We start from the raw sequence: 13,510 nt of genomic DNA, 5'->3' as shown, positions 1-13,510 counted from the left end.
ACTTAAGTCAGTTTAAGTCAATCTTCAACAGTAAACCAAGATCAATGATTATGTCATGAGTCTGAAAATATGTGTATCTCAAATATTCCCCAAAATGGGGAGGGATGTTTCAAAATCACCCTTCTATTTGTGCATAGATTCAAGGTATCACATTATGATGCATGATACTCCAAATCATGTTGTTGAATTTGATTAATCATTTAAAATTTGGGATTAGATCATTTAGTGGTATCGTTTGGTTAAAGTGGACACAATCACCATTTTATTTTTCCAACATGTTATTGAAATTAATATATCAAATTATGAAACAATCCTTTCTTCATCGCGGTATCAAAGCTAGATTCTATTGAGAGATAATCTCAATACATCACTCTTCTATCGATAACAGTGGCATCGTGGATGGACCAACCATCATCAAAGCACTTCAACCAAAACATCAACTGATAGTCATGCCACAACAAGAAATGAAGGAAGCATGCACTAATGGTTAAGTACTACCATTGGACGATAAGTTAGAGCAGGTTTGAAGACCCTAACGACCTAGCAAATATTGTTGCACATTTTATTTTTCTTGATATCACAGGATGACCCCACAAAAGTTTTCTAACATACATCAAATACAAGTCGGGAGGTTACCCAATTTCGAACATATAACCAGATGGAGCAAACCCTTGTCAATAGTTTTACATCTAAGTCAACTCTTGGTGTTCATCCCACATTCTATTATATCTCCCATGCATTCTATTAAATTCCTTAAGATCAACACATTAACCTAAACAGGATAATTCTTGTAATGTACCAAGGGGAGTCACGTGGCACCTATGGATCTGGGTTAGCCATGAAAATCTGATTTTGAGTATTCAGGTAAACTCGATGTCTTGGTTACAATCCAACCATGGGTTTAGATCTTGATTGGTTATGGTGATATTGGGTCAATGACACATGGTGGCGATTCAGTCAGTCAAAATCCCTAAAAATTAAGGATTTGACAAAGTCAAAAATTGTGAGAATCTTGATTAAAAAATATATATATATATCACAAAAAGAATGAATAAATGAATGAGAGAAGGATTTTAATTATAAACATTATTAATCAATGTCCACTTATTAAAAAGGATAAGGATAAAATTAATAACTTGATTAAGCGAGATCCTGGGTTTCACTTATATATTAATAAAGGGATAAAGACACCATAGGGTATGTTTTTTTTTTTTTTTTTCACACATTACATTGTTACTCTGTTATTTTTATTTTTACCTGACTTGGGAATCAAAGAGGTTTTATTGCAATCTGTAGGTATGGTTCAAATTTTTGTTTTTTCGTTTTGGAATGTTTCGATTGAAACATTTTAATTTTCAACATTCCAAGACGGAACTACGGGGAAATCAAAATATTCGATAGTTTCAATATTTTTTCCTTGAGTGAGAGTCCAAGAGATCCCAAAGAGAAGAAAACGAAGAAGAGAGAGAGAGAGAAACCTGTGGCAAGATCATCGGATTTTTGTTGCACGTACTTCTACTCTTTCTACTTCTTCCTTTTTCATATTCTTCTTCTTATTATTCTTTCTTTGTTCTTCTTTTTCTTGAAAAAGTAAAGATACTTCCGAGGAGGGGATGAAATGCCCTTGACTGCAATCTCCACTAGAAGACTTGGTGAGAAAGTCCTTATGTGTTGAGAAAATATTGACTTCAGTCCCCTCTGGAAGGCTTTTTTATTATTATTATAGAGAAAGTTCTCATGTTTGAATAAATGCTTGAGATACCCTGTAATTTTAAACTAATGACACTCCCATTGACCTCGTCTTCAAATTTTTTAAATACTAATTTAATGTATTGAATGTTTCAGCAATGTTTTGATAATGCTTCGACAACATTTTGATTTAAAAAAAATAAATCTAAAACTCCAAATTAAAATGAGATTTTAAATCATGGCTGCAGACACACCTAAGAGCACGACCAAGATTTCAAGTCACCATCACAGAAAGTGCAAGTTTTTTGCATATACAATTACCATAATTCACGGGTCCGAAACAATTTGCGTTGCGAGGAGGGCACAAAAAAAGACATGAACTTGGATTGCTAATTAACTCCCTGAAGTACCAGATATTGACTCGGTTAATATTCTTCTTCTTCAGTTACCTTCGTTCTTCTGCGCCAAAACGCGCCAGTCAACTGTTCTGTACGTATGGATTCGAGTCTGAAACAACTGAAACCCCCAAGGATTCACTGGGTCTCTGCAACCGATTCAGACGAGTTCACTCTACTGAGTTGGGCTCTGAATTGTTCCTCAGTCGTCGGACTCGACGCCGAATGGAAACCCTTTCAGACACAACAATTCTCTTTCCCCACAGTTTCGCTCCTCCAAATCGCTTGCCAAGTCAGTCATCGAGTCAACAACAGAGACTCTGACTCGGTGGAGGAAGAGGAGAAGGAGACCGATCCACTAAGCAATTTATGGGTGTTTCTAGTCGACCTTTTAGAGATTCCTTGCTCTTCGATTTGGGAAATTTTGAGAGACATGTTCGTCTCACCCGACATTTTAAAATTAGGGTTCAGGTTTAAGCAGGATTTGATTTACTTGTCGTCTACTTTCTGTTCTAAGGGTTGTGATCCCGGATTTGATAGGGTAAATCAGTTATTCTCAATTCATACTTTTTATTCCATTTTTTGTTAATTTATAATAGTTGAATTGTTAATTTATTGATTTTTCTTCTTCTTTATTTTGCTAATTAAATTACTATTTTTGTTACTTATTAATTTTTTTTTTTTATAAATTGGGAAAATGTGGGTGCAGGTGGAACCTTTTTTAGATATTACAAGTATATATCATCATATGCAACACAAGCAATCAGGAAGAAAGTTGTCTAAGGAAATGAAAAGCTTGGCAACTATATGCCAAGACATGCTTGGTCTTTATCTTTCAAAGGTTCGATTCAGGCTTGAGGGGAACATTTATTTAGTTCGTTTTGATAATTTAAGATGACCCATTTTGCATTTTTATTGATATTAAATGGTTTGAGGTTTTAGATTTGTGTCATGGTTTGCATTTACACATTATGCAAATTCAATTGAAAAGTGCTTAGACCAATAGCTACATATTGCAATGCAACTTTGAGGCTGTAGGATCAAGTCCAGCTTACCCACACCCGCACACACATAAACTCATTTTGGGATTCGTAGACTCATGGAAATTAACTCATATGTTCACACAATCCTGATCGTGTAAAGGTGAAATCCAGTGATTAGGATTTCTCTTAGACATAGGAATGTACACATTTTATCTCGACTGTTGGTTTTGCATTTACACGTTAGAGATTATGAGTGAACATATGAGTTCCTCTTCCATGAGTTTACCGATCCTGACCCATATATATTTATTGATATGTAATATGCATTAAAAATTGTCCATAAAAAAAATATTAAAAATGATGTAAGATATGACGAGCAAAAATAGGATAAAAAATTACAACACCCCAAGGGCAGACACATTACTTCATAGAAATATCACAAACCTACTCCAATCTATCAAAGGAAATCCTCAAAAACTATAGCCCCTAAGTTCCTTGAAAATTGTACACCCAAAAAACAAGGGCCCAATAGTAGAGAGATAATGATGTTTTGAACGAAATATTCCTTTCCTTTGAAAACATGTCCATTTCTCTCTTTCTCTAGATACCCCAATACACTGCAAATGAGAGGGGACTCCACAACATCCTCTGATGATAGACATACCTTGTTAGTTCTCCTTCTGGATGTATCGGCCAACACCTACTCCTTATTTCTTGAAACCTCTCAATTCCAATAGGCAAAATGAATCCCATTCATGAACTAGCTTCTTTTATTGCACTCCTCTACTCTGCTGCCTTTCCTACTATTCGCCACAGCTGGGTGTTGTGGCACATTGTTTCTATAGGATGCCCTAGCCAACCCTTGCTACCCAACATCTGTTTGCTTTGTTCGAGGGAGGAGGAGACAGCTGCGCACTTGCTTCTCTATTGCTCTTTCTCACGGCAAGTTTGGAGCTTTTTCTTGGGGCTGTTTGGAGTGGAGGGGTGCTTCCCTGTTGCAGTCTTGTCGCTTCTCTTAGCTTGGCCAGCTTGGGGCAGCCCGTTCTTTGAGACGAAACATTTTCTTTAGAGTCTCGCTCCTTGTGAGATTTGTTGGGGATTCGGAAGGAGCGAAACAATAGGTGTTTTGAAGGGAAAGGGGTGGAAGCCTCAGTTGTGTCTTTATCAATCCTTTTTTGTATCTTTTTTTGGTGTAAAGTTGTTACTGAGTTTAGGAGCGTGTCTTTTGATGATTTCTTTGCTAGGTGGGACTGGGTTTGTTCCATTGTTGTCTCTTAGTTTCTCCTTGTTCTTGTGGTCTTCTCGATCACCTTAAATTAATAAATGTTCATTACTTATAAAAAAAATGTCATCTTGTACCTTGTTCCTCTTCTCGACCTTGACACATATGGCTAAGTCATGAACAGGAAAACTGTGTACATGGACTTATGTATTATCGTGATCTTTTATGACATTTTGTGTTTGTTTATTTAGTAACTAAAACTTCAAGAAGGATTCACCACCCCATAACTCTCTGGCTTGTTAACTCATTTTGCTTCCAGGGGCTTAGTCAACAAACCAGAGTGTTACGATGTAGTGTATCCTTCGTGAAGATTTAGTTATTAAATAAACAAATATCCTTCTTTAGATAGTTGACAAATTTCCCTAAAAATTTAGTTTGAGATAGTTCTACATGCCTCCAGGAACTCCAATGTAGTGACTGGTCACACCGTCCTCTCACAGAAGAGCAGAAATTATATGCAGCAGCAGACGCACAATGCTTATTGGAAATATTTGCTATCTTCCAAGGAAAGCTTCTCAAAGAAGGTTTTTGTTAGCTGATGCTTGTAATTTCTCAATGTATATAAATTTTGAGATTGTTTATGTTGGTAATTTGTGTTCCAAAATAATGTTATATGCAATAGAATTGTATGGAAAGATACTTGTTGTTTTATCCATATGCATGCAGGAAAACATCCATTGCTCGTCTAGGAGAACGATTCCTGCATAATAATCACCGGTTAATAGTTAGTACTTAATTATGACTTTGATCGAGATATATTTACAATTTTGCCTTTTGTATGATCTATTGTGCATTTTTATGATATAGAACACATCAAACTTGACGTAGGATCAGTGTGCATTATCCTAACTATCTACACACATTTGGGGTTCTGATGCTACATCTTGTCATAGGGTTTCTATTGCTCTTCGTACGGCCAAAGGGGGGAGTTATTCTACAGCTGATAAGTGGCCCCTTCAACGATCCAAAATTGATGGATTTTGCGCTGTTAATACCACCTGTTGTTTTACTTTGTACTGCCCAAATTAGGCGTTCTAGTGCTGGTTGACACCTCATAAATGGGTCCCACACGCATAGATCGAATGAAATTTACTTGGTTGCTTGTTAGCTTCTTCTAGAGGTTAAGCTATTATTGGTGATGAGACTCCATCAAACCTTTAATGTATGAGACTCTGTACATGTAGAAATTTACCTGGTGTGATCTAATTTAAGTTCTACACTCATCCCATTTTTTTGGATAAGTAAATTTTATTAAGAAAGTAGAAGTAAGGTACAATGAAGGAGGTTAAGGCGACCTGCCTAAAACAGAACCAGAAGAAGGGAAGAGGAGCCTACTAACCACTACTTTTACAACAGGTAAAGTCCCATTTAAAAAAGAAATCTTAAGAAAAAAAAATAGCCCCTTAAAATCAGGGACTGTTTGCATCAAAGAAAGATAAGACCCAAGGCTGCCAAAATTGTTAACCCAAATTAAACTCTATTTCAATCAAAGCCCTTGTTGTCTGTCATCAAAACTGAACTGCTAGATCTTGCTTAAGTCCTGATGAGCTGTTTCTTATGTGCATAATTCACCATTTGTCATTCATTTTTTTTAAAATTAAATGGATGTGACAAGATTATTTATATTGTTAAAAATTGGGTAAATTAGACTTTCACTCCCTATGGTTTGGCATAATTCCATGTTGATCCCCAAATGTTTCGACAATCACACTTACCTCCCCTATAGTTATCAAATGGGTACACTTACCCTCTTCCGTCTACTTGCCATTAGCAAAACAGTTAAAAAACTGAATTTTATTTTTTATGAAGACCATTTTACCCTTTTCTAAATGTTATTCTGTTTTTAGAAACAAAAATATCCTTGTGAAAAAATGGGTTTACTTGTGAATGTTTAGATGGATACATTTTTATAATTTCAAAATTTAGTTCTTTGGTATAAAAAAAGATAATATAAGAGGGTAAAATAGTAAAATAACATCTGAATTTTAACACCGTCTATGAAAGGGTAGGTAAGTGCAATTGTCAAAATGTTAGGGGGTCAAAGTGGAATTTACCCTTAAAAATTTACATAAATTGTCTCTTAGTTTTGATCAACAACCACAACGACATCAACAAAGACTTATCCTAAAGATTTATGGTTAGCTAAACGAATCCTGCTTCTTCATTCTAATCTGTCTAGATCTAAGTTTTCAATTATTTACAATGGGTTCATATTTGCTTTGATTGTCTCCATCCATGTTCTTTTGGGTCTTCCTCTTACTCTTTTAGGACCTTCAACTTGAATATTTCTTCTACCTGAGGCTGTAATCAGTCTTTGTTGAACCTGCCCAGATCATCTCAATGGACTTCCTCTTAATTTATCACATATTGGAGCTACTATTACATTTTCTCATTACACTTACCTGTCTCAACATCCTCATCTTTGCCATTTTCGTGTTATTAACATGATGCTTCTTGACCGCTCAACATTCAGCTCTATAAAGCATAGCTGGCCTTACTACCATCTTATAAATTTTCCTTTTAAATTGAGTGGTTTACGTTTGTGCACTCCAAAAGCGCACCTCCACTTTTATTGTTGTTGATAGATTAACGGAAAAAAACATACAACAGAAGAAGAGGTTGAGGTGACCAAACCAAAAAGAAACCAAGAAAATAGAGAAAAAGAAAGAGCCACCAAGTAGGGCTTGGAAATATTACAATTTAAAAGTGCACCTCCACTTTAACCAACTAGCTTTTAAACTTCATTGCATACACTTAATTGCTTGATTTGCTCAGCTGTCAGTTGAAACTATGATTGGAAATTGCGTGCTTTTGATATTGTTAGTGTCTCATTCTTGCACCTTTTAGTCTCATTAAGTAAAAAGTGGTGGACAAAATGGACAACATATACATTCATATCCTTAGCCTATTTGTACTTCTATTCTTTTCTGTTCATCCCATATGTGCATGGTCATTTTAAGGGTTCTGTTCTGCATATACTTCGAAGGAAAGGAGAAACAGAATTTATGTCCCTTTGCTTCTAATAAAAAATGGTCTGAAGCTGAGGGAAATTATGAGTTCATTTTGCATCATGACCCTCAATCCAATCTCATATGCTAGGTTAATTATAAATTTTTTAATCTTCTGTAAGAGGAGAAGCATGTACATTTTCCCTCCCTCATGTTGGCCCCTCCTTTGTGCATGAAATAGTTTTCAATTTAGGGCTAAATTTTTTGAAATTTTGTTGATAAATCTCTTGGGTTATCATGCAGGCAATTTATTGCAAGGCATTTCTGAACTGCATCCCCCAGATACAGTTATTGGATTGCAGGAGATACTTGAGAAGCATGATTTTTGTGATAATGTTCTACGGGTAAAACTATGTAAAGCTTCAGATATGATCAGATCTGCTACTGCTTCTGAAATTCATCCAAGAATTCATGCAGCCGTGGGCCCTATTTCCAGGTCTTCATGTAGAAATACCATTCCTTTTGATGTTTCTCTCGCAAAGATTGTCAGAAAATATGGTGAAAAAATATTGTTGAAGGATTCTGACAGAAAGCCTAGAACCTCAAAGAAAAAAGGGAAAAGACCGCCCTTAGTGAGTTCAAGTCACAAAGAAAAACTGGTTGAAAATTGCAGTGAGTGGCAAGGACCCCCACCATGGGATTTGTCCATTGGGGGCGATGGTTTCCCAAAGTTTTTGTGTGATGCAATGGTAAGATGTTTCCATAATAGAATTATTATACCTATTTTGGCTGTTCCATTCTAAAGCTAGAAGGTATTTTTTCTAGGCAAGCAAGATTAGTGGTCAGTAATTATTAGGTAAAGTTAGGGTTTGAATCCAGGCTTTGGTATAAATACTCACAGAATTTAATCAACTTAGCAATCTGACATTGGTTTTTCTTATTTGATGGCTTCTAGACCTTGAAAATTCAATGCATATACATATCCACTGCTACTATTTTTGTAACATATTTTTGGTTTTCTCAGTCTTGAATTAGTTTCTCGGAACACATTTACCTTGGAACATATATTGTATTCTGAGCATACTTCTAGGTTATAGCCTTTTTCATGACCATCTTATGCATATCACGTTGAGTTAAATTCAAATCATATTCATGAGGGTAATGGGTATTTATACAGGTGGAAGGCTTAGCAAAACATTTACGGTGTGTCGGGATTGATGCTGCAACTTCATCTTCAAAAAAGCCTGAGCCGAGGTGTTTTCTCTTGTGAATAATACATTCTTGATTTTTAGGGAAACAAATCCCATCATTGATCCTTTGCTCTATGGTCATCTTTAGGCAGTTAATAGATCAAGCACACAAAGAAAAGAGGGTGCTCTTGACACGAGATGTAAAGCTATTGAGGCATGACTATTTGATAAGAAATCAAGTATACAGGGTGAAGAGTCTTCTCAAGAATGACCAGCTACTTGAGGTATGTTAGTGGGATAATTTATCAGCTGTTTTCGTTCTACTTAGTAGTTATTCTGATGTAAGGAAATCATAATCTGTTTTTGATTAAACGAGTTGGGGTAAGTTGTTTCTTTAGTACAATACTATATTATGTATAGAGAGTTACATGACAAGAAGTAGACTTTGGCGAATGGCATGTGATGCCTAATAGGTCCATTTGTTGGAAAGGGTGCAATGGAAATTTAATTTGTATGGTGATGTCATATCTCTAGGGGAATTTTAATATGAAGATAATAGTGTCTTAGAAAGGTCTGTTGTCAGTATTTTGATATATGTTTCTTTTGATAGGTAAAATTTTATTCAATGAAAAGGCGGATGCCAAGGAGGCCACCTAATAGGAATACAACTAAAAATAAATACAAAGGGCAATCCAACTACATGTACTCAAGATGAACATAAGACACCCCATAATGATCCTTTTAAATTCCTTTAAAATTTTACTCCAAGAGAATATGAACCTCAAAATTGATAGAGAAGGTCCTCCTGCAAGGAATGCTCCTTCCCATTGAGCACCGTACTATTTCGTTCCAACCAAATTCCCTAACAAATAGCAAAAGGGATGGACTGAAGACTAAAGTATTCTTCCTTTATGCTGCTTTGGAAACAGATTATCCTTTTTGAATATACCAATTTACCCATATGTAGTTTTCAATCACAGATTTTTTTTAAATGGAGTTTGAGAGTATTCTTTCAGGTGATTGAGATTTTCCAGTTGAAGATTTGTGAGGATCAGCTAATGTCAAGGTGCACCAAATGCAACGGTAGGTTCATTCAGAAGGCACTAACAACTGAAGAAGCTGTCGAAGCCGCCAAGGGATTTCAAGTAATCCCCAGTTGCCTCTTCGATCGAAATTTGGAGTTTTGGCAGTGCATGGATTGCAATCAACTTTACTGGGAGGTAAATCCCCTCAAATTCATTATTTTGCCTTTATTTCCTATCTTTTTTGGCGGTTTAGAATTAAGGGAAAATTATAATATATATATATATACATATATATATATATATATATATATATATATATATATATATATATATATATATATATATATATATATATATTGTAAAAAAAAATCAGAATTTTTTGAAATTATAAGTAGGAACTTTTTTCGGCCCTTAAAGGGTTGAAAATTTCTCTCTCATCACTTCCGTCTTAATTTCCTCTCTTCGAATATTTTTTTTTAAAAATTTAAAAGTTTTGGCCCTTTAAGGGCCGAACTTTTCTCTCCTCAAAATTTTCTCTCTCCTCCATTCACCACTTTTCCCTCCACTTTCCCTCGGTTTCCTTCTTCCATCGACAGTAACCATTTCAATTTGTTCTTCTTTTTCATTCACTGGTTTCGGTTACTAACAAAGGTAAAAAAATTCACTTTTCCCTCCATTTACTTACATCAAGATCTTAATCTTGATCTTGATCATGATCAAGATCGTGATTATTAGATCTTGATCTTAATCAACATGATCGTGATCATGATTGTAATCATGATCATAATCGTGATGAAGATCGTGATCATGATTTTAATCAAGATGAAGATAGTGATTATGATCGTGATCCGCATCGTAGAACAATCATGATCACGTTGATTAAGATCAAGATCAAGATCAATATCTTAAGATCAAGATCAAGATCTTGATGTAAGTAAATGGAAGGAAAAGTGAATTTTTTTACCTTTATTAGTAACCAAAACCAGTGAATGAAGAAGAAAAAGAAGAAGAAGTTGAAATGGTAATTGTTGGTGGAAGAAGGAAATTGAAGGAAAGTGGAGGGAAAAGTGGTGAATGGAGGAGAGAGAAAATTTGGACGGAAGTGATGAGAGAAATTTTTGGTCATTTAAAGGTCGAAAATCCGATTATTTTATTATTAAGTTAAAAAAATACTTTTTCAGCCGTTTAAGGGTTGAAAAAGGTTCTTACTTATAATTTCGAAAAATTCTGAATTTTTTTTTACAATATATATATATATATATATATATATATTTTTTTTTTTGGTTTTTTTAATAATGTCCCCTAGAATTAAAAAGATATCAGATCCCCTATAGAAGGTGGTGTGGGGTCTTTAAGATTTGAACATCATGATCTGGTCATCTTGATAAAAGAACTACAAATTATTTCTTATAAAATTAGAAACTATAACTTCAGTCTACAGACATCATATTTACACTGAAAGAGGTACATGGGAGGGTGACCTGCCCTCTAAAGATATCTCGGGCAGGAATTATAGATGGTTGGATTACTGTTACCAATTGATCTATCATCTAGCAGTTGTGAAGGATTACACATGCACAATTTTTTAGGTGGGACCCATTGATTTTTTGCATGTATAGATACCGTTTATCTACCTTAGTTACTATATTTTTAGGGTAATTTTTACATACCCTTTTGGGTTTTGGGGTATAGTTGAGACACCCCTCAATTTTCAAATTGATGACATACCTCCCTTGACATCTGCTTCTGTGACAGACTAACGAAAATGACCAAAATACTATCATCTTGAACCTCTTTCCTCAAAAATCCTTCAACAACTTCTTCAACCTTTGGATCATCATCAAAGACGATTCCCAAATAGTTGGGGTTGCTTAAAAAAATCATGCTCCCATATCAATTTTGTCCAAGTCTTCTATTATTGGAAGTGTGCTCACGTCTGCTTTCATTATCTCAATCGACGTTCTTTTGGATCTTCCTCTCTTTTAGCACCTTCAATTTATATAATATTTTATCCTCTTCAACCTGTAGAATAAAAACTTTGATTTATTTGGAAACCCTTGAATTTATCACCCCCCACCCACAGCCACTCACACACAGAAAAACCTCTTTATTTTGTTCCTCAAAAGCCCATCCTTTAACCCTCAGTTCTTTAGGAAAAGTCGTCAGGTAAAAATTATATTATTTTATTCTCATTGATTTATTTAGTAATTCATAATCCTCTTGAAATCTTGACACTCAACACTTCTGGGATATTGAAGGAGTCACCTTGTTTTCAACTCTTCAGATGGGTTTTTGGGGAAAAAACAAAAGAATTTTCTTTTTGGAGGGTGGGAGGGGACCAAGGGTTTTCAGCAAGAGGTTTAAGATGATGGTGTTTTAGTCATTTTAACAGTATTACATAGAAGATCATAGTCAAGGGGGTATGTCATCAGTTTGAAAACCCAGGGGCGGTATCATGTAAAAAATACGCCAAATCAGGATGAATACCTCAAATTACCCTTTTATTTTATTGTAATTCCTTGATTAAGTCAATTGAGTTGTGTTTCTTCCTGAATTATAAAGATGTTTAAAGGTAACTATAGGTACTCTGACTCTCCCCATCCCAAGCCCTTAACTCTAGTGGTTGGTGTTGCTGCTAACATATTCATCTGTATACATCTCTTACACTGACAGGGAACGCAGTACCACAACGCAGTTCAGAAGTTCATAGACGTCTGCAAATTGAGTGAGTGAAAGTGTACACCTTCAGTTAGCCCATGTTCAATTATGTAAGCTTTTTTATTTCAATAATTCGTCTTTTGGACTGATATTCTGAAAGACGATCATGATTGGTCGAGAATTAAGTAGGCACGGCAATGCATGTCATGCAGTATGGAAATATCAGGCACAATAAATAATTGATAAAAAAAGAAAAAAGGATTATGCAACACGTAATATAAAAACATTAGAATTGATAAAATATATATAGTTTTTGACACAATTAAATGGAGGCCTCTTGGGCACAGTCAAAAATCAATTTAAATCAATGGATAAATGCCTGCCAAGTTGACTGGTTTGTATTTATTCTTTTTTTTTTCCTTTTATCATATAAATGATTTTTAAGAAATTGAAGGTTATGATTGATATAAAATTAAATTTTGTGATTTTATTTTCTATGGGTTAATCCAGTTTGTATCAGAAAAAGTCATGTATTTATGAACTTTAAAGGTTTGTTAATCAATTTAACATCTTACTTGTTTGTAAGGGTTGACTCATCCGTGTGTGATCAATTTAATTAAGCCAGAGCCAGATTGGACTCAGGTGGGTACAGTCCCACTTAGTGGTGTCAATGGGTGCCCATTTAACTGGTATCGGGGTTTTGGTATAACTTTTTTCTATTCCCAATTATAGTTGAGTCTAAAAGGAATTGAACCGATGGGAATCAAAACCGATTTGGTTTTATCTGGTGAGTACTTAGAATCAATTTATCATACCATTTCTTTTTTATATCTTTTTTATATCGCAGATGGATGAAGGCTTCTGATCTTCTAAAATTAATAGATATTACATAAAGTTTTCCATGTTTTCATATAAAATACGTATTCTAGTTTAATATTGGTCATCTTTTCTAGAAATTTATTACTTGTAAAAAGAAGATGAATTTTACTATAAAAAAAAAAAAAATTATTAATTCATATCTTTATGTTGATGCATTTGTAGATAATATGTTGTGTTCCTAAAGAGGAAAAAAGTTTTGTAATGATTCGTAGGAGGCATTTTTCTCACATTTTTGTGATGGAGAAAAGAAGAAGAAATTATACCATCATTCGAAGTGATCTTTGTCTCATTCGATTCTTGAGTATCAGAAATGATGGGTATTCGTGGTTCCTGTTCCGCTTATTTTAGAATTTGAATAAGAATAAACAAGAAATGGAACAACAAAATTTGATGGTTCTGGTTCTAGTTCTAGTCAACTTAGGAACTGAATTGTAACCGACTCGTTGTGATCCCTACCATCC

The 13,510-nt window shown here is 34.7% G+C and overlaps 1 protein-coding gene across 1 annotated transcript; it reads left to right on the top strand.

The window, feature by feature from the left end:
* Positions 1-2,050: 2,050 nt before the first annotated feature.
* LOC147407897 (3'-5' exonuclease domain-containing protein) lies at positions 2,051-12,390 on the top strand. The gene is made up of 8 exons (XM_086436674.1): positions 2,051-2,625; positions 2,794-2,925; positions 4,750-4,873; positions 7,601-8,046; positions 8,475-8,551; positions 8,636-8,771; positions 9,504-9,707; positions 12,186-12,390. Exons 1-8 carry the CDS (start codon positions 2,185-2,187, stop codon positions 12,243-12,245), a joined length of 1,620 nt encoding a protein of 539 aa, XP_086292800.1. The 5' UTR covers positions 2,051-2,184; the 3' UTR covers positions 12,246-12,390.
* Positions 12,391-13,510: the final 1,120 nt, after the last annotated feature.

This window comes from Akebia trifoliata, chromosome 3, assembly GCF_017979445.1.
Source record: "Akebia trifoliata isolate Shusen 1 chromosome 3, ASM1797944v1, whole genome shotgun sequence".
NCBI classification, from domain to species: Eukaryota; Viridiplantae; Streptophyta; class Magnoliopsida; order Ranunculales; family Lardizabalaceae; genus Akebia; species Akebia trifoliata.
The sequence above is the reverse complement of the archived record's forward strand: the minus strand, read 5'-3'. Positions and strand labels throughout refer to the sequence as shown.

Bases quoted from the DNA above. Each gene is read 5' to 3' on its own strand.
- LOC147407897 (XM_086436674.1), top strand. From the start codon at position 2,185: ATGGATTCGAGTCTGAAACAACTGAAACCCCCAAGGATTCACTGGGTC. The intron at 2,926-4,749 runs GTTCGATTCAGG...ACATGCCTCCAG, and splicing joins TTGGTCTTTATCTTTCAAAG to GAACTCCAATGTAGTGACTG. The intron at 9,708-12,185 runs GTAAATCCCCTC...TTACACTGACAG, and splicing joins GCAATCAACTTTACTGGGAG to GGAACGCAGTACCACAACGC.